The sequence below is a fragment of the Punica granatum genome, chromosome 1, assembly GCF_007655135.1.
Source record: "Punica granatum isolate Tunisia-2019 chromosome 1, ASM765513v2, whole genome shotgun sequence".
Lineage (NCBI taxonomy): Eukaryota > Viridiplantae > Streptophyta > Magnoliopsida > Myrtales > Lythraceae > Punica > Punica granatum.
Genome location: NC_045127.1, coordinates 15,381,540 through 15,401,067, shown reverse-complemented (window position 1 = coordinate 15,401,067; position 19,528 = coordinate 15,381,540). Strand labels below are relative to the sequence as shown.

The 19,528-nt window shown below is 36.3% G+C and overlaps 3 protein-coding genes across 4 annotated transcripts; 2 read left to right on the top strand and 1 right to left on the bottom strand.

Annotated features, from left to right (window-relative positions):
* Window positions 1-3,103: 3,103 nt before the first annotated feature.
* LOC116186946 (probable 28S rRNA (cytosine-C(5))-methyltransferase) lies at window positions 3,104-8,323 on the top strand. 2 transcript variants are annotated; one of them, XM_031515508.1, is made up of 13 exons: window positions 3,109-3,395; window positions 3,674-3,732; window positions 4,163-4,213; window positions 4,713-4,848; window positions 5,469-5,554; window positions 5,950-6,048; window positions 6,209-6,262; window positions 6,627-6,771; window positions 6,970-7,030; window positions 7,184-7,272; window positions 7,426-7,500; window positions 7,612-7,773; window positions 7,859-8,323. In XM_031515508.1, exons 1-13 carry the CDS (start codon window positions 3,164-3,166, stop codon window positions 8,128-8,130), a joined length of 1,521 nt encoding a protein of 506 aa, XP_031371368.1. In that variant the 5' UTR covers window positions 3,109-3,163; the 3' UTR covers window positions 8,131-8,323. The 2 variants fall into 2 exon arrangements, 1 of the variants encoding a protein (XP_031371368.1); XR_004151950.1 differs by lacking the exon at window positions 7,859-8,323 and having other exon boundaries at window positions 3,104-3,395; window positions 7,184-7,268; window positions 7,612-7,753.
* A 150-nt stretch (window positions 8,324-8,473) lies between these two features.
* On the bottom strand, window positions 8,474-9,324 carry LOC116186958 (17.3 kDa class II heat shock protein-like). The gene has a single exon (XM_031515522.1). The coding sequence runs from the start codon at window positions 9,217-9,219 to the stop codon at window positions 8,740-8,742; it is 480 nt and encodes a 159-aa protein (XP_031371382.1). The 5' UTR covers window positions 9,220-9,324; the 3' UTR covers window positions 8,474-8,739.
* Window positions 9,325-16,781: 7,457 nt separating this feature from the next.
* LOC116198081 (17.1 kDa class II heat shock protein-like) lies at window positions 16,782-17,772 on the top strand. The gene is made up of 3 exons (XM_031528408.1): window positions 16,782-16,989; window positions 17,025-17,118; window positions 17,243-17,772. Exons 1-3 carry the CDS (start codon window positions 16,865-16,867, stop codon window positions 17,504-17,506), a joined length of 483 nt encoding a protein of 160 aa, XP_031384268.1. The 5' UTR covers window positions 16,782-16,864; the 3' UTR covers window positions 17,507-17,772.
* Window positions 17,773-19,528: the final 1,756 nt, after the last annotated feature.

Here is a 19,528-nt window from a genome sequence, read left to right as displayed (position 1 = left end):
CGGGAATAATCAAAGAGGATAGAGAGCAGTTACACACAAAGTTTTCAGGTTTGATATTTAGATAGGACTACCTGTGTTCTTTTATTAGATTTTTAGGATGTATATTTCATTTTACTAGGTTAATGGATCCAATACAAAAAAATTCGCTAAATAGAGACGGCATGGAGGGACGAAAAAATTTCCATCTAAAATTAGAGAAGAATAGGGACGGTTCAGAGACAAAAGTAATTGAGACAGAATTTGAAACGAAATTTCCATCTCAACATTTTATAGACGGAAATTTTGGACGGAAAACTCTGTGTCAATGTTTGGACGAATAATTTCGTCCAAAAGAACTGTCCATATGCATAGAGACATTTTACAAACTAAAATATCGTCTATATAAATAGAGATGGAAATTTTAAGACGATGCAATCCGTCTAAATATTTAAACGAATTATAGATGTATATTTCGTCCATACATAGAGATGGAATTGAGATGCAAATTTCCATTCCTACTATATAGACAAAATTGAGAAGGAAATAAATTGTCAATACTACGAAATTTTCGTCCATATCATAGACACGGAAAACAGTCCCTATTCTGTCTATTATAAGTAAACTTTATCCGCACGCTATTCGTAAATTTCACAGATCATTGCAAAAAATACAAGAAGCCATTATACCCTGGATACACATTCTGCGTTGCCTGTTGCTGTGCCAATTAAAGACAAATTAGAGACAAATTAGAGATGGAACAATTCATTCCTATTCCGTTCTAATTAGTGAATTTTTTGCTTATGTACAATAAATTGGACTCATCCGTCAAACATTATTATACAAAAAAAATTGATAAGGAAAAAATTGTATATTAATCTAAAAATATAATACTTGAATTTATATTATAAATATATTTAATTGTACAAAGAAGATAAAAGTTAGAGCATAGAATAGCGGTAAGATGCGTGTGTGCCATCACGGAAGCCCAAGATCGAGTCTTGCCCAATGCAAAGTGGAGGTTTGGGCGCATGATGCTCCCTCATGCTGGGGACTCACTCAGCTAGGTTGGCCCTCCCCTCGGTAGTTATCTCAATTATTTCTATTTTTAAGAAAATAATAGAAATTTTGAATTTCAAGGGTATATTTTAGAGACAAAAATTTCATCGATAGAGACGGAATATGGATGGGAATTGTCCATCTCAATTAATTTGCAACGCCAAAATTACCTATGGTGCAAAATCCGTCCCTATTCCTTAGATTTCTTGTAGTGACCTCCATTGTAACAAAAAAAATCGAGAATCCAGTGGTAGGCCAAACAACCTTTGTATTTTGAAATATTCGCCAAAAGTGATTTTCTACTTTTCCATTACGTACTTAAGTGGAAAGCTTTCTTAATTATATATGATTAAGGATTTAACATGCAGTCAATAATGTCTTATCCTATAGATTATGTAGAAGTTTGGCATTCAACAATATCGAATTAACCGTATCCATTGGGTACATTTTTTTCCTTTCGATTGATTAAAATTTCACACTTATTCACATAATCATTATCACTTTGATCAATAGAACCATCTTTTTTATGTTGGGCATGAACCCAGACCGAAAGAAGATGATGATGAACTCTATCTTCAATATTGAAAAATTACTTCGAGAAATATTTTTCGAAAAGAGTTATTCGCTTCCTCGTAAAGTCATTAAAGGGTTTCAATAAGTCTTTTCTCGGAAATACTACGAAACTTTTTAGTGTTGTTCGATTAGCAAACTCAAAGAATACCTTGATTATCTCCCTCAATCGATCTTCAAGAAGTGTTTTGAATCATCAATTTGATTAATGATTTTGGGCATATGAGTCTTTATTTATTTATGCTCAACGGGCATTAAACGAAGAATTTCTTCTTATTTCTTTCCATTATAGGACGTCTTTTATGTCGAATATGTCCCACAAAAAAAAAGCCCTTTCATTTATTCATACATTTCGGACCTTTTATAGGAAATAACTATCAACACCACCTACATGGAAACAGCAATATGCGCTCCAGATCACGGTTTGGGGCTGGAACATGCCCCATAACTGCCATCACGGGGCCTTGACCGTGGTCGCAGAGCCATGACAACGGTCACAGAGGGGCATTGCATCTCGGGTTAAAACTACTCCAAGCCATGGTTTGGGGAACTCGTGAACGTAATATGGACCCCTGAAATCTCTGAATGTGTATGTTATGATCCTTTTCATCCGAATCCTCGTTTTCATTCACGAAATATGTGAATTACAGCAACTAACTCATCGAAATACAAACTCAATAGATCAAAAAAAAATTGAATTATTCGTTTTGAAACCATTTCTATATTAAATTAACATTTCTCAGTCTGAAAAGTGCATTGTTGGAACTATATGCAGCTGAGACATCCTACCAAACCGGTAGACGTGAACCTTGTTCCTACATGACCCAATCAATTCGATCAGACATTGCAAAAGAGGGGAAGTCAGCCACATTAAAATTACCTTTTAGCATTCTAATTTTCACAACAATATCAACCTTAATAAGACGGCTAAAATTTTAGCTGGATATCATTTTATCTTTTGGGCGGCTGAATATGTGGGAGATATAGGGATATCACAAAAATCTCTATCAATCTATTAAGGCTAGTATTGATTCCTCGAGAAATTTTTCGTGTTTCAGCCTCTTACTGGCTAAGCAGAGCAAAGACATCCTCAATTTGTTACTCGTGATCGGTCTTATGGCCGGGTTGCTCATCAAGTAAGACTCATTTCGGCCCCAACCGAGACCGGGTTACCTAAACTAGGCATACTTTATACTTTTTCGAAAACGTAATCATAAGACCACTTACACCAATTGGACTCGCATATTTTTGGGGCCACTAATTAGATTGTCGTTCAACCACCATGTCAGACCGATACCTTGGCTGGTCAGAAAACCGAGCTGTATGGATATTTGTTATGCAATTTGAGTCACCTGATACATGAAACGGAACTATAGGCACCAAATTATAATAATCTGAATTATGGGGGTGAATTTAATAGAAGAAAACCTCAGGAGCCAATTTTAAATTAAGGAAAAAGTCTTGAGGGCCAGCGTAACGGCGTCGTGTTGCTGAGGAAGCCAGTGTTTCTCTCTGCTTCCACTTCCTCTCCGGTTGATTGCAATTGGGGGAGGAAGCCATGGCACGCGGGAAGCCGCCGTCGGCTGCCTCCGGGAGATCAGTACCACGGCAACTTCGCGGCGCCGAACGGTCAGCCTACTTTGCCCGCAGAGAGGCGGCGAAGGTCCTCCGGAAAGTCCTCGAGGGAGACTCCCGCCGCCAGGCCGTCGGCTCCATCAAGTCGCTCGTGTACAGCCCTTCAGTCAGGAACAAGAAGGCGACTTTTGCCCTAGTCTGTCAAACCCTAAAATGTAAGCATTTCCCGTTAACGCTCGATTTCTGTATGGTTTTTCGGCTCCTGCTGTTTGAATATGGCAACCTGAGCTGCAATTTGAAGATTAGAATGTGCTACTGAGGCTCCATTGGTTGAGCTAGTAGAAGCTTTATTGAGAAGAGCATTGCTTTCTTAGTCAGTTTGATAAGCCAATGAGTTGAATTGGTATTAGGTATTATCTAGCAACTATATTAGGATTTCCATTAGTTTGAGATTGAAAGTTTTCAAGTTATATTCTTGTTTGCCTGTTTGCAGATCTTCCTATCATCAAGAATGTGTTGAAGAGTGCTCAAGTGCTTAATGGAAAACTGAAGGTATGAGATTGTTTGCGGCAGTGGTGGTACAACACCTTGAACCAAAGCTAGAGGCTAATAACTCGGAATAAAACGATAAATTTCTCTTTGATACCGTGTCATGAGAAGAAAGTATTAGGTCTTTACGACTTATTGAGGTGGCATGAGCTATTCCTAGTCAAATTTAAGATAAGAGTAGAGAGTCAAATTTCGCGAGCTCTGAGATATTGACTCACTCTTAGTGGGAATTATACGCCACAGCAGATAAGACACACCCTTGTAATGTTTTCTTCTGTCAACTTTTATCTACTTGGAAGTGTAATATGTGAACAGAAGGATTACTTTGCAATTATTGTTAGCGTGTGTTACCATGACCTGCCTAGAACTTTCTTGTGAGTATTTGTATGTTCGTGGATTTGCACTTAAGTGATTGTTGCTGCTGTTTTTACAGAGACAATTGGAGTTGGTTTACATTGTTGCATATGATGTCCTTTTCAGGCAGGTAATTCATGAGTTTCTCATATTCCTTTCAGTACTGAGCTTTTGGAAAATGTGAAGGACAATTTGAGATGAGTAAGTCTAACAGAAGGTAGAGTGTTTGCGTTTCCAAAGCAATAGGCATGTGGTGTTGAATTTTCTCCAAGTAAATAGTAGATTATGAAATTTACTGATTTAGGCTTAGTCCTTGGGGATGATTGTGCTTAGGATTTCTTCCTGCAGCCTTTCATCTGCAAACATTTCTCATTGATCTTTAACTGAAGCTTTTTTTCTCTTACTGATTACGTAAAGCATGGTTGCTTCAAATTTTAGCATTACACGTGCTATGCCACATAAGTGGTTATAGGGTTTTTGTTTTTTTCTATTTTTATGTAATGGATTTTTTTTTTCCTTTTTAATCATTGAACTTTTTTGAGGATATGTTTGGTCGCTGTGAGTTATGTCATATTAAGAACAACCAACTCTTCTCTTATGATTCCACAATTTTGACTGGGATTCTGCAGGCAACGTCAACAGTTGGTGAACCAGAAAAGTTTCTCGTACTTCGCAGAGACGCTTTACAATCAGCCCTTCAGAAACTTTTAACGAAGAAAAGGGTTAAATGCGTTGACGATTTGACAGTGCTGTATCGAACGCCTGGTTTGTATTGCATCTTCTCAAACCCTATTATGGTATTCTCAAATTGGCACAGTTGATTGATATATTAATTTGCTGGTTGCTAAAACATCAATGGTACAATCTTTTACTGGAGATATTTCAAAAAGCAGCCTTTTCATACTTGACTTCTACGGTTGACAATTAATCAGCTTATGGTCACTTTTCATGCAATTTTCAGGGTGCTCTTGGTAAATTCTGTTCTCGAAGCCTTTAGTAATGCCTACCATTTCATTCATAAATAAGGCTATTTACCTTGGTTGTGTTGGAAGAAAACGGAAGGGAAATGAAGGGTATTGTATTGAAAATTCCATACAATCCCTTCAATTTCCCTGCCTCACCTTCATTTCCCTCCAACCTAGAACACCTTAATCTAATCCCTTAAGTAGCCAGCATTGTATATCACTTTTGCTCAGTCATCTAGCTATCAGAGAAATTTCTAAGCTATTATCAGGAAAGAATGTGCTTAGCCAGTAGACCAATACCAATTTAATAATCCTGAATGAATTTTCAACGGTTATCTTGGGAGATGCTTTTGATCTTTTACACTGGAAACGTGAGTTGTAGCAACAGTTACAGGTAATGCTTTTCTGATTATAATGCAGATATGCTGAAACCACGTTATGTTCGAGTAAACACGCTGAAGTTGGATGTTCAATCTGCAATACTTGAATTAGGGAAGCATGTCAAAGTACGTTCTGAATCATTGGTTAATGATTATAATGGCGTGGAAATAGAAGATGTCAATGCACTGCATAGATGGACATCATGTGAAATATTGGAGGATGAGTGTGGGCCACCTGCCCATTGTAACAAGATGAGCGCAGTTGTTTTCCATCTGTAATTAGGTTTCTTCAAATCCACAAGCAATGATATACAAACATTTGAATCCTGAACCTGTTTAGGATTTTCTCTCTTATACATATAGCTGTTCCTCCTGACTTATTCTGATGATATGATGAGACTTGTATTTTCCCTTCATGCCAGCATCATGTTTCTGATCTGAAAAACTTGGGTCTGCTTATCCTTTCCATCTCTGGATAGGTTGCATGTTGATGATTGTTACTAGCCCTTCCTGTTTCACAGGTTGAAAAGGATGGCTTGGTTCCGGACCTGCTGATGCTTCCGCCAAATACTGACTTGCATGATCATCCGCTTGTCTTGAATGGAAGTATCTTTATGCAAGTAAGGCGGCTGAAAACACAGAATTTTCAATGTTGTGGGTGTAGTAGCTATAATGGTCTAGCTCAAAATGTTATGTGTGTATTAACATGAATCTCATATTTCATTTAAAGAGACATGAGAAATGATTTAGCCAGTTTAATCTTCATCTAGTAATTTTCAGGGCAAGGCAAGTTCCATGGTTGCAGCAGCCCTTGATCCTGAGCCTGACTGGGATGTGAGTTCTTTTTTTCAACACACCTCTCTCCTGGAGTCTCTGAGAGAGCTCATTTCCGATTGAGGATTGTCTTTTCATTTTATTTGTTATGAAATAAACTTCCCACATTTATGCTACTGAAATTCACATTGGTACTTTAAAGATTATCTTATTTAAAATTCTACTTCCTTTTATGTATAATTCATGAAGAATCTATAAAGGAGACATTGCTTAAGTTAACCCTATAATTCCCTGCAGTAGTGATTCATAACTTTGCGACAAGTCTCTCTTCCTAGTTCTGCCAGTTACTGAAGTGAGAACATGTTGGACTTATTTTCTCCTCGTGTGTTTGATGAAACTTTTTTTTTTCCTAATTTGCTTGAAGGTCCTCGATGCATGTTCTGCACCAGGAAACAAGACTGTCCATCTAGCTGCTCTTATGAGAGGCAAAGGAAAGATAATAGCCTGCGAACTCAATGAGGAGAGGTTAACCCGGTTAAACCATACTATCAGCCTTTCTGGTGCTTCTAGTATCCTTCTAATGGGTTCCTCCTGTTGTATTCGTAGATGGTAAAGCATAAAATGGTGATTGAAGTTATTTGATCATCTCGATGCATTTGTCTCGGCCGAAAATTTAGGACCATTTTTTATGTATACTATCCAGCTGCTTTCGTCAGTTTGTTATGTTTTTTAACCCAGTTGAAATACAATGACCTTAATTCTGTTAGACATCCAAGTTTTGCATGGAGATTTCTTGAAGTTGAACCCGCATGACCCTTTGTATGTTAGGTAAAACTTTTGTTTTCTATGATTCATATCAGCAATATTTCTTCTATTTTCTTGGATAAGTATGTCGTAAGCATTTTTCGTTCGGAGAGTTTTTTCTTGTCTTCCCGTCTGTGTACATTTACTGTCTTGTTATAACAGGTTTTGTGCTTTGCAGATCCGTGCAATCCTTTTGGATCCTTCTTGTTCAGGTTCTGGAACAACCGCCAATAGATTAGATCATCTGCTTCCGTCTTATAATGCAAGTAAAGTTCTAATCTTCACTGAGCTCTTCAACTTTTTCCAAGAATACATTTCGACTTCTCATTCGCCATAAGATATTGTTTGAAATTTCTGTTGCATTGAAGAACTTGATCTTTCTTCAGCGACTGTATTTATGCTTACTCCTACAACTGCAGGTGATACAGTAGACACTGACCGGCTTAATAAACTCGCCGCTTTTCAAAAGAAGGCTCTTTCACACGCCTTAACATGTTAAGTCTCTGCTTCCACGTCATTGATATTAGAATGATCACAAATTGGAGCTTTTGAGAAAAGAGAAAGGAAACGGTTTTTACTGATTGAACGAGAATTTGATTTTCCAGTCCCAGCAGTTGAAAGAGTGGTTTATAGCACATGCTCGATCCACCAAATTGAAAACGAAGATGTTGTGGAGTCGGTGCTTCCTCTCGCCACATCTCTAGGCTTCCGCCTTTCAACACCCTTCCCCAAATGGAATGGACGAGGCCTTCCGGCATTTGATGGCTGTAAGTGTCCTTGTCCTCGCCCTCACCATGGAACTTAGACCTCTCTGAATCAATTTATCAGCTGTTCTCTACATTGTTTTTGCAGCGGAGAATCTTCTGAGAACTGATCCAGTGGAAGACAAAGAGGGTTTCTTCATTGCCTTATTCATCAGGAAAAGCTCCGGAAACAAGCTCCATTGTCAGGACGGAGCTGGTGACTTTGCAGGCACCCGAAGAACGTCACATAACGGAAATACTCATTCGACCAGGACGAAGGTTGCTTCCTCAACCGGGAGATATATCAGGTTCCCGTATTTGTTGACCAGATTGTCTAAAATGAGCTTGTATCACTCAATACAGAGGAAGAGAACCGCATAGATGGACTTAAATAGTTGCATCCTCTTGTCTTTTCCATTCGTCGAGATTTTCCCAACCTTGCAGCGTGCCAAACTTGCAAATGCATTCAGTTTTGTCTCCAAACAGAGTTTTGATTCCCAAAAAGGAAACACTTGCCACAGCATCGATATTTTCTGTCTCATTGGCCAATTACAAAATGTCATCATTCTCTTTATCCTCTTGATTGCATTCGATAACTGTTATAACCTAAGTCAAATCTGATTTTATTTTCTTGCTGCCATTCAAGTCTAGAAATTTGATGTTCTTTGTTAGAACAATATTGTATGCGGCTACTAGTAGACTTTTCATCCAAATGCAAATTCCATATATGAAATAAACAAGCTAGATTGTCTTAACACAAACCGAACTTAATATTCATATATTCCATGAGACACATCAAAACAACTCGCACACTAAGACCCATACATAACATCATGGAACGGGCAACGGCACACAGACAAGCCAGCTCTCCCAAGCCAGCTCTCCCATCTAATTATTTATCAAAATCCGCCACACCAGAATCCGTACATCCCCCCATCCGCACTCCACGTCATCATAAAACATATTCAGATCCGAGCACAACGAACCTGCTCATGCAATCTTCACCTCGATAGTCTTGGGCTTCTTGGGCTCGGGCGGGGGCAGCTTCTGCACGGTCACAGTCAGCACGCCATCCTTGCAAGCCGCCGAAACAGCATCGGTGTTTGCATTCTCAGGCAGCACGAACTTTCTCATGAACTTCCCGACCCGCCGCTCCATCCTCAGGTACTTCTCCCCTTCCTTCACCTCGTCCCGCTTCCTCTCCCCGCTGATTGTCAGCACATTGTCGTCCTCGACCTGGACCTTGATGTCACCAGACTTGAGCCCGGGCATGTCGATCACGAACTCATAGGAGTTCGGGTACTCCTTCACATCTGCTGGGGTGGACGCCATCGCCCTTGCATCCCTCACATAGGCCCGAGACGGGGCATTGACGGAAGACTTCTCAGACGACTCATCCGATGGCAGGTCCATCATGTGCTGGAGCGCCGAGAAGACCGGGGAGTCGAAGCCCATCATCCTGAGATCCATTGCTAATCAATGTGACTACTCGAACGAGACCCTACACGACTCGAGATGGCTTGAATTGCTTGTAACTTGTTCTTCCCGTTTGCTACTGCGGAAGAAGCGGATGATGAACAATATTTATAGGCGTTCAGGTGGCAGTTGAATGGGAGCTTCTAGGAGTTTCCGGGCCTGTCGGAATGCCGCTTTACAGAAGTCCAGAACTGATGAGAAACTTTTCGGAGGCAAAGTTCAAGAAAGTTCTAGACCAAATTGTCAAAGAGAAGGCCCATTAACGAGCGTAATGGGCCAAGAATACAGGCCCGGCCTTATCTGTACTCGGGGTCCGGCTGTCCTGCGAAGTAGATATTGATTTATTGAAGGACAAGCGGGGTAGTCAAAAATCGGGTTTCGAGGTAGAAATAGTAGTGTATCCCAAGATCAAGATATAAAATCAAATAATAAAATCGTAAGTTTCAATAAAAAAAATTGATATAGTCCTATGAGAATAAATTTATACATACTCTTCTAAATAACAACTAGCCATTTCACCAGCACATTGCACGGAAATGTGATATGAATTTTTATAATTTATTATGCAGTCTTTAAAAATATATTGATTACTTTGTCATTGTAGAATTAACTCTTTGATAATCGTTAAAATAATGATGAACAAAGAACGTTAAATTCATCGTATTGAATTTGCTCTATCAAATACTTTATTTACATAAAAAACTATATTATTTATTTAAAAAATATTAATTTATATAATTTATAAATAAGATTAGTGAAATAACATGAATACAATTCTTTTAATTAAAGTAATTAATTAATGCCTCATAGTTTTTAAGAAAAGCTCTTATTTTTCAATATCGAAATTGTTGAAGATATTTGCATTTATATCATTTATACAATAATAAGTCACTCATAGAACTTAATAAAAAGTGAGACTAAATTTATTTTATTCATTTAATGAACTTTTAAATACATAATTTGTTTTAATATCAATTTTAATTTCTAAGCGTATTTAATTTTGACATATAACTTGTAATAGTTTTTTAATATTCCATACCTCCTCATAATTTCAATTATACTTGTGTGAAAAATTTTAGAAAAATATTTCTCTATCCTTTTTAAACTGAAAAACCCTATTACAGTTTCAAGAATATAATTAAGCATTTGTAGAATTGAAAAATAAAAAAATTAATTAATCGAATTCTAAAAGATATATTTATTACTAAATTGTATGAACTCTTAGATCAATTTATTTATATTATATTTTTTATATTTCTTAAGTGTATTTAATATTGGTATAGAAATTTTTAAAAGTTCATAGATATTCTAGTAAACAAAATTTTACTTGTTAAATTGAGAATTGGAAAATTGGAAATAATTTTAGAAAATCGAATTGATATAAATATATTATCGCTATAAATCAATTTATTTACTTGTGATTTAATTATTAATGCATTAAAGAGGGTAGAGAAGATTAAAGAAATTTGGGTAAATAGAGAGCTGAGGGATTGACACGTGCCACCACCTTGTTAATCCTGTGATGACACATTGCACAATCTCGTTAGACTTGCCTTTTCATTTTGCTATCATATATCATATATAGTTTCTTATTCACAAGTTAAGGGTACATATTATTCAAGTAAAGGGTAAATATACGTTTCAAATGAAAATCTTACAAGATGAACTAAACATTCTTTTTCCCTCCTTTTTATGTTTCCAAACGTCGATTTTTGTGGAGGAAAAAGGAGGTCATGCGAAATTATAAATTGACTAGCCATTCAATTTGCGCATTGCTCATTTTTACGGTTTTTGCTTTGTATTTATACTATTGTATTTACAAATTTTATAATAATAAAAAATTTGAAATAAATAATCTCCTTGAAAATATCTAATATATAAATGTATTGTGAAATTTTGATAAAAATAATTATGAGAATATGAAAAAAATCTAGGTATGTATTAATGTGGACATTTGAAGGGACAATGGATTAGGAGCTGAGTGTTTACGAAAACCGCTTACGTGACATGTTCTCAACGATCGAATTGGAGATTCTTGTGGTATTGTATAAATTTTATTTATCAATGACTCTACCCATTTGAAATTTGGATTTGATTTTAGAATCGTGATTTTGATTTTAACTCTATCCATAACAAAACAAATTACACTCATCAAAGTCAAAATAATGGGCTACACCCATAAATATTTACATCACTCCATTTTAATACAACTCCATAATTACAATATTCTCAAATGAATGTGGGCCCGCAAGTTTGACCAAATACTCCGTAAAATCACAATCAAAGTCAAGTTAAAATCAAACCTAAATTTCAAATGCCACTTATATATCATCTTATCGTATGAATTTTAATGAAATCTCTCAGTATATCTGTAAATCAATGTAAGCTAAAGATTAAATGCGATATATACAATACATTAATTGGTTTCAATGCAATATAATTAGAAAAATCCTTAGAATTAGTATGAGCGAAAATTGAACACGACACATGATTGTACTTAATGGGATGCATTAATATCGATCTCGATCAACGTGTCTTCGTTCCGTACATAGAAGTTCACAGCCGCTGCATCTACATGTTTAAAAGGAAAAAAAAAACCACGTTAATTGAATTTTTCATTGGGGAAGTTATATATCCACTTGCTTTTTGTTAATTTCCTCCTATAAATGGTCAAGCTAATAAAATGTCATAAGCAAGTTTCGGGAGAAACTTCCCATCTAAGAAAATCGATTGCATCCGCTTCTACGTTTTTGTTCAAGTAGACTATCATTGTCGTCCTCCACTTATTCATTTGCCATCATTTTTGCCATTGACATATTTTTGTCACCAGTTAGCTCCAAACATTGGCATTCCGTTTAACATTTATATCCTTTCGTGACGGAAAAGTGACATAGCATATAATGTCGTCCATGAATTTTCTGTCACAGAGGTTAATAGAAAGGTATAAATGTTAGACGAAATGCCAACGTTTAGAGCTAACTGATGGCAAAAATATGTCAGGGGCAAAAACAGTGTCAAATGAATAAGTGGAGGGCGACAGTAATAGTCTACTCTTTTTTTTGTCTTAATAATTTTTGCTCAATAAATAAATTACAAAAATTTGAATGGATTTATTGCTTTGAAAAATGTAAATTCATTATTGAGTAATCATAAAAACCGATGTAAATATTAACATGGGATGCAAAGGGTCGATCGTCTAGGAGTTGAGAGTTACGAACAGAAACTCTTTATCAATCGAATAGAGAGCTCTCATAGGAGGAATTTAAATTACATAATATATAGATATAGATATAGATATATTCTTCGTTTTTTTTTTCTTTGAGATATATGCTCTATACTTGCGAGTCCATTATAATAATCAATTTCTGCATAAAAAATTATAAAAATATATTAATTGCCTATATATTTGAAAATGGTAATAACAAATTAATTTAGAGCTTGCAGACTTGAATTTTATGCTAATTTTAAACTAAATAAATCCACATTTTTGTACAAGTCTAGCATATTTAAATCTTTATGGCGAACTGACTCATTATGAAAAATATATAAAAACATAAAAATAACTAGATTTTACACGAGCGCTAATGCGTGGTATAATATCAAGTCCTAATCAATATTAAGTACAAAAGTTCATCAGTAGAGAATACGTAGTTTCGAAATTTATAAATATATAATTATAGATTTTAATTTGAAATGATGTACTCAATCATGCTATCTGGATCTATTAAAAAAATTGTGGGTGAAAAAAATAAAAAAATAAAAGAAAATTAAATGAGGATGAGAGGAGAGAAAGAGAGAGAGAGAACGTTGAAAGTGGAATGGGTGGGACACATATAGTGAAGGGTAAGAGAAAGAAAAGAGAAGCGTGTTAATAAATTTATCATTTTAACCCTGTATTGGATGTTTTATTTTTCCTTCAACCAATATTAGTTAAAGATTATCAGGACAATATGATATGATCAGCTCAAAAGTATCTTATGGGGTGGTTTTTTTTTTTTGGGTAAGTTACAATAGGGATTTCGACAAGTAGATTTAATTTAGTGTAAATGCAAGTAAAGTACTTGAGCTCGCCTTAAGTAATTTACTTGGGTTCGAAGGCAAAGAAAAAAAAAAAAAAAAAGAGGAGTAATTTACGGGGGAGTCAGGATGGTACGGTCACATGGTTTAAACCAGGCCCCTGACTGACCCTGAGGAGCTCCAATCGGATCCAAGTGAAGTAACCAATATTCGAACATTCACTGACTAAACATTACATTTACTCGGGACCTAAACGGTACGTAGTTGATTCTTCCAAGGGACCACCAAGAACCTAACCAATGAGAATTGCACAGCCAATAGCTCGAATTGATTCCAGTGGCTCCGACTGTGTGAAATAGTTGAAGAACAAAGCCTAAGCTATATAGACGCAAAGTCAGCCATATTTACAAACGAGAATTCATCAATATGAGTTAGTTCAAATAGTTCATTGCTTGTTCTTCTTAATAAAATCTCGAGTTCGAGTCTTGTGATAGAGAAATTCATATTGGAATAACTTTATTCTTTTATGACCGCTTGACTCGAACTGAATTAGTTAATGTCCATTGGCCAAGAAGAAGAATATTTCACTTATAATAATTTTATCTTATAACTAGGGTGTTGACCAGCGTGATGCCACGGCCGAAAAAAATTGTGGTCAATATTGGTCAATCTTTTGATTTGTCTTATTAGTTTAAAGGATGAAATGAAAGTTATTAAAAAAAAAGACCATTATAATCTATATCTTGTCATAATTGCAATTCTACTTAAAATCGATCGAGGGTCATAGAATCGTGAATCGTAGAATTGAATTGTGAATCGTAAAATTCTATCTGTAATTTAAAAAATAATATATATTATATTATATATAATATATATGTATATACATATATATTATATATTATATCTATGCTTCCGGACTTCATCGTCGGTGAAGAAACGAAAGCTAACAGCCTCCACTGTCTCTGTGGTTCTTTGCAATAACACGAAACACTTAAAATTTGAAATGACACAAAGATATACACGAATCAGCAATCTGGAAATGCGAGAGCTCCTGCTGAAAAATCCGAGAAGCAGGTGGAGATGCAATGGATGATCGGAGAAGCTGAGAAGCAGGTGGAATGGAAGCTCGGATAAGCTCGGAGTTTTAAGGCAGAACTCGTCGAATACTCGAAGATTTAGGGCAAACTTGTCGAAGCTCGGACTGGAAGTACAGAAGAAATTGGGGAAAACCAGAAAACCCGACTGGAAAAGAAGAAGAAAGGGAGGGGGAGGAGAAAAAAAAGAAGAGGGCTGAGGCTTGGGCTTCAGTCCGCTTCTAGGCCTAGGCTTCGGTTCGTTTCTAGGCCTGAGCTTGACCTGACTCTGGCCTGAACCCAGAATCACGGAATTGGTCCGATTCTGCAATTCAGCACTCGATTCACCACTGATTGTACTGTCCCGACTCATACCGTGGAATCGGAATCAGAGACCCCCATTTGAATCGTAAAATCGTACTATTCTACGATTCGAATCGCAATTTAACAATCATGATATATATCTATTTATATAAGAGTAGGAACATAGTGAGCTCGAGCAGATGGCATTAGAACGCTCCATTATTAAATGAATTTTCTCGATTTTTTGAGTTTTTTAAAGAATCTTTTTGAATTTTTTTAGTATTCATTATAGTATCAAGAAGTCCGTACCATTCTTATTTTATCGATTTTTTTAGCTTTCTTTAAAAGATATTTCTTTTTTGAATTCAAAAGATATAAATATAGATTTGTGGGACTGATCATTATTTTTTTCTAGCTTTTAAGCCTTTTTTAGAGAAACGAATTATTATTGTTATTATTTTTGAATATATAAGTGTAGATCTCCATTTCTTAATGGGATTTTCTCGATTTTTTAAGTTTTAAAAAAAACAAATTTCTGAATTTTGTAAAATATATAGGTAGATAGATTTGTGAGACTGTTCTTTATTTTCTTATTTTTTAGCTCTCTTTAGATTTTCTTATATGTTTAAAGTTTCAAAAGATATAAATATAAATTTGTGGGACTGATCTCTATATTCTCGAGTTTTTAAGCTTTTATTAGATTTTTTTTAAATATTTTGGGACATATAACTATAGATTTATGGAAATGGTCATTTTTTTTGAATATTTAAAAATTATAAATACCATATGAGAAGATCTAGATAAAATAAATTCTTTTCTTTTCTTTTTAAAATATAAATTGGATCATATTTATATAGATATATATGATGGGGCATACATTTGATTTTTAAAAACCAAATATGATCATTTTTTTTATTAATATAGGTACACTGTATCATTTATATTATATTCTGTATAATATGATATAATAGGAGAAGTACCCTACATAAACTATGATCAATCCGCTTTGGAAAAATATTGCTACCATTTGAGTTCGTTTTCGCACACATGCACGCTTGTTTATTTCATTACGCCCATAATTAGACCAAATATGAGTTCTTCAACTTTTTGCTTTTTTTACAAATAAATTATTACCAAATTTTTGGGTTCTTTAATTTTTTTGCTTTTTTATATTTCCAGACATAAACTTTTACAAAAATTTTTGAATTCTCCACTTTTACATAATATCATGTTTTATCCCGTGCGATGCATGAATTGCACAGCTAGTTAATAATAATATTTGTGACAACTGATAGTATTATATTATTACTACTCATTTATCTATTTGATACGATCTAAATGGTATTTTCTATTTTGCTACTCCTTAAATTTTTTATGTGGGATTCTACATCTCAATAGTACAGCCAATGCAAAAATCAAACTCCATGGCAGTCCTCCCGGCTCCAGAGATGGAGAGATTTCTGACAAGCCACTGCTCGTTAGAAGCCGAAAGAAATGCTCCGTGTTCGTCACTAGCACAATGAAAACACCCACTGTAGCAAAGCATGAACTGATAGTTTCAACAACTGAATTTGAAATGTGTTTTTTAGTTTTTTTTATCTTATTTAGACTTATAGTAAAAGTTATTTTGGTGAGTGAAAAATTGACAGAATTTGGAAGTGGATATTAATAAATAACACAAATGATTCCAAACTACACGCTTCAATTTTTAACGATTTTTATTTTTTTGTTATATCTATGAAATCTATGGAAATAGAGTATAATTGAGGCGTTAGTTTTGAAAATTAGACCAGACTTTTATCCGCCGTAGCTAAACTTGAACTCTAGAGAGGAAGAGGGTAAAGTGTAGTAGTGCGGCTCCTCTTTTGTCAAGCAAGAGATTGCAGATTTAGTTATTGTAATGAGAGTATTCATATATCGTTATTAATTATTAAGATTTTTATTTTCTTATATTTTATTTGTACAAATCTACTCTAGCAGAATCCAATAAAGCTCTTGAAAAAATACAGGCATCACCGATTTAGCAAAGATAATAAATATATATAAATCATCGGTGGCACGTGCACAGCCATCCCACCTGTCACTGTCACTGTCACTGTCACTCATTCCATCTCCGTTATATATGTTCACACACAGACATGCATCTCATTCCCTTCCCAGTTCTCAGTGATCAGTTCTGTTCTTATCAAGCTTATAAACACAATTTCCTTCCAAGAGGAGGAGGAGAAGAAGAAGCGGACAGCAGTATGGACCTTGGGGAGATGGGGATGGACCCCGTCCTAATCAATGCTCTCCACGAGCTCCTTGACTTATCCGAGGAGACCCCGGAGAAGTCAGGCCACCATACCCCGTCCCGTGCCTACATCCGCGACAGGAAAGCCATGGCCGCCACCCCTGCTGATGTCCTCGAAAAGCCATGGCCGCCACCCCTGCTGATGTCCTCGAGTACCCTGACTCCTACGTCTTCCTGCTCGACATGCCCGGACTCAAACAGGGCCAGGTTGTTTAATTAATTACGTACTAGTTAATTATTGATAGATCATTTGAGGTCGTGTTTGATATCAACTCTATGGTGGTGCTGAAAACTTTTCCGGCTTCCATTTGATTGCTTATAATTAGTGCAGATCAACATCCTCGTCGAGGACGACAACGTGCTGGTGGTGAGCGGGGAGAGGAAGAGGGAGAAGGCCGACAAGGAGCAGCGCATCAAGTATGTGAGGATGGAGCGGAGGCACGGCAAGTACCTCAAGAAGTTTGCGCTGGGTGATAATGCAGACACCGAGAAAATCACGGCAGTCTACAAGGATGGGGTCCTCACGGTCACGATGGGGAAGAGGCCACCGCCCGAGCCAAAGAAGGCCAAGACCATTCAGGTCCAAATCGGGTGAAGAAAGGGACAAGACGCATATATAGTGTCGAATGTAGCATACATATGCCGATCAAGGGTTTGCATTAGTCCTTATGTGGAAAAAGTTGCATTCTCTGTATGGGCGTCTGTTTAAAAGAAAAAAGATCAAGTCTAATGTTTGATGCTTCTGTAGAGTATATGTTCAGTGAAGTGTGCGTGTGATCGGTGAAGTGTGTGCAATCAGGAGGGTATGGTTGGAGCTATGTCAATATGCATGACTTAATTGAAGGGATGATGCTTTCGAGATTTTAGCATAGTAACGCATTGTAGGATATGATAGTCCTATTAGATATCAAACATGCGATTTATAGATCAACAAATAAGGGCACGTGCGCTACACTCTCTTTTGATACTCGACTCTTTATTAGTTATTAAGATATTTATTTTATTAAATTAGGTCCAAGGGTCGTTCTTACAACCCAAAAAAAGAAAAAAAAAATGAAGCTTCCGTTCATTGTTATATTACCGTCTGACTAGCCAGCATAAATCATCGAGTACCCAGCATAAATCATCGAGTACGAGAAAATAGGTGCTTGTAGTCGCACTCGTTTTGGATCCGGAATCATGCGATTTCACGACAATTGTTGTTACTGTAAATTTGTGGCATTTTATTTTTGTATCAAACTTGATTCATCCTCTCATCCATAGAGGTAGTTATTTACATGGATATCACAGGTATGTGTCCATTCGAGACTCACTTTCTTGCTCCCTTTCATCGCAGTACAAGGAGAGATTATTGAGGAAAGAAATCGAGAAGGAATTTCGGGGAATAATCAGAAAGGAAATCAAGACGGGATTGGAAAGAATAATCAAGACTGCAATCAACCGAGTATGCACTCGGATCATTGCCTCACTGAAAATCAATCTCATCCATTCCATGACAGCACGAAGTAATTAGCTGGACGTTTAGAAACAAATCGCTGTTCAAAGCTCAATCTTCTCGACTTCCCGTATCTTGCCGGGGTGATTTTTCGTGCTGCCAGCAGCTTTAATAGGGGGGTTGGTCGATACAGAGATGGCTCATGTAGGGTTGGGTCAAATTGAACACGGATGAAGCCTTGAAAGACAATCCTGGTGTGGCATGGGAGCGGGGCTATAGTAGGATCATCCTTGAGATGGATTCTGAGGTAGCAGTGCCTTTTTTACCTTCCAGCAGCTCGAGAATGCCTCGTTTCATGGCTCACTTCGGGATATTTGTCGGATTCTTTTACATGATTAGGTCGTTAGCATCCGTTTATACTTACTGGAAAGGGAATTTGTGTGTGGAGTGGCTGTCTAACTATGCACTTCCCTTCACGGGTGGGGTTTCATGGCTTGTTCACTAGTCCATCCGGGCCAGCTCTTTTGCTGTTTGCTGATTCTGAGGTCGACATGCCTCGTTTTTGGACTGTATAGTTTGTTCCATTATTTACCCAAAAAACACAAAATTGAGAAAAAATAAATAAATAAAAAGGAGGATACTCAAAGAACTAGGGGCGGTGGTAGCCCCCAGTTTCGATGACGTCGGGCTGAAGTAGCCAAAACAAGTTTGTGACGACATCGTACCTCTACTAGTCTGCTTGCTATAACTATGTTCGGGTATATTATCCTTTTATTTTTTCTAATATTATTTATTTTTTTCTCAAGAAATTAATAAAATAGCCACAGGAAAACAGATGGAAAACAAATGAAAATGCAAAAGTTGATGTAAAAAAGGAAAATTTAACTGAAAACACACAAAATAAAAATATTTTGAAAATACGTGACTTATTTTCTACTCAGTTTCATTTTTTTATAATTAGTAAAAGAAAAATAGTATTGATATTTATCTATTTTTACTGCCCAACACGTTTTTAAAATTTAACACGTCCTAGCACGAGTAATGATTTTTTGTGTCGAAGCTAGCATGTTATTTAAACATGTGTTAGAAAAATAGATGGAAAGCTGATGTAGTCTTCACGATGTGCCCACCCCTGCACACGCAGAGAGGAACACGTGACAAAATAACATTAAAATTTATTTA

Bases quoted from the DNA above. Each gene is read 5' to 3' on its own strand.
- LOC116186958 (XM_031515522.1), bottom strand. From the start codon at position 9,219: ATGGATCTCAGGATGATGGGCTTCGACTCCCCGGTCTTCTCGGCGCTC.
- LOC116198081 (XM_031528408.1), top strand. From the start codon at position 16,865: ATGGACCTTGGGGAGATGGGGATGGACCCCGTCCTAATCAATGCTCTC. The intron at 16,990-17,024 runs CAGGAAAGCCAT...CTGCTGATGTCC, and splicing joins TCCCGTGCCTACATCCGCGA to TCGAAAAGCCATGGCCGCCA. The intron at 17,119-17,242 runs GTTGTTTAATTA...TAATTAGTGCAG, and splicing joins CCGGACTCAAACAGGGCCAG to ATCAACATCCTCGTCGAGGA.
- LOC116186946 (XM_031515508.1), top strand. From the start codon at position 3,164: ATGGCACGCGGGAAGCCGCCGTCGGCTGCCTCCGGGAGATCAGTACCA. The intron at 3,396-3,673 runs GTAAGCATTTCC...GCCTGTTTGCAG, and splicing joins AGTCTGTCAAACCCTAAAAT to ATCTTCCTATCATCAAGAAT. The intron at 7,774-7,858 runs GTAAGTGTCCTT...TTGTTTTTGCAG, and splicing joins CCTTCCGGCATTTGATGGCT to CGGAGAATCTTCTGAGAACT.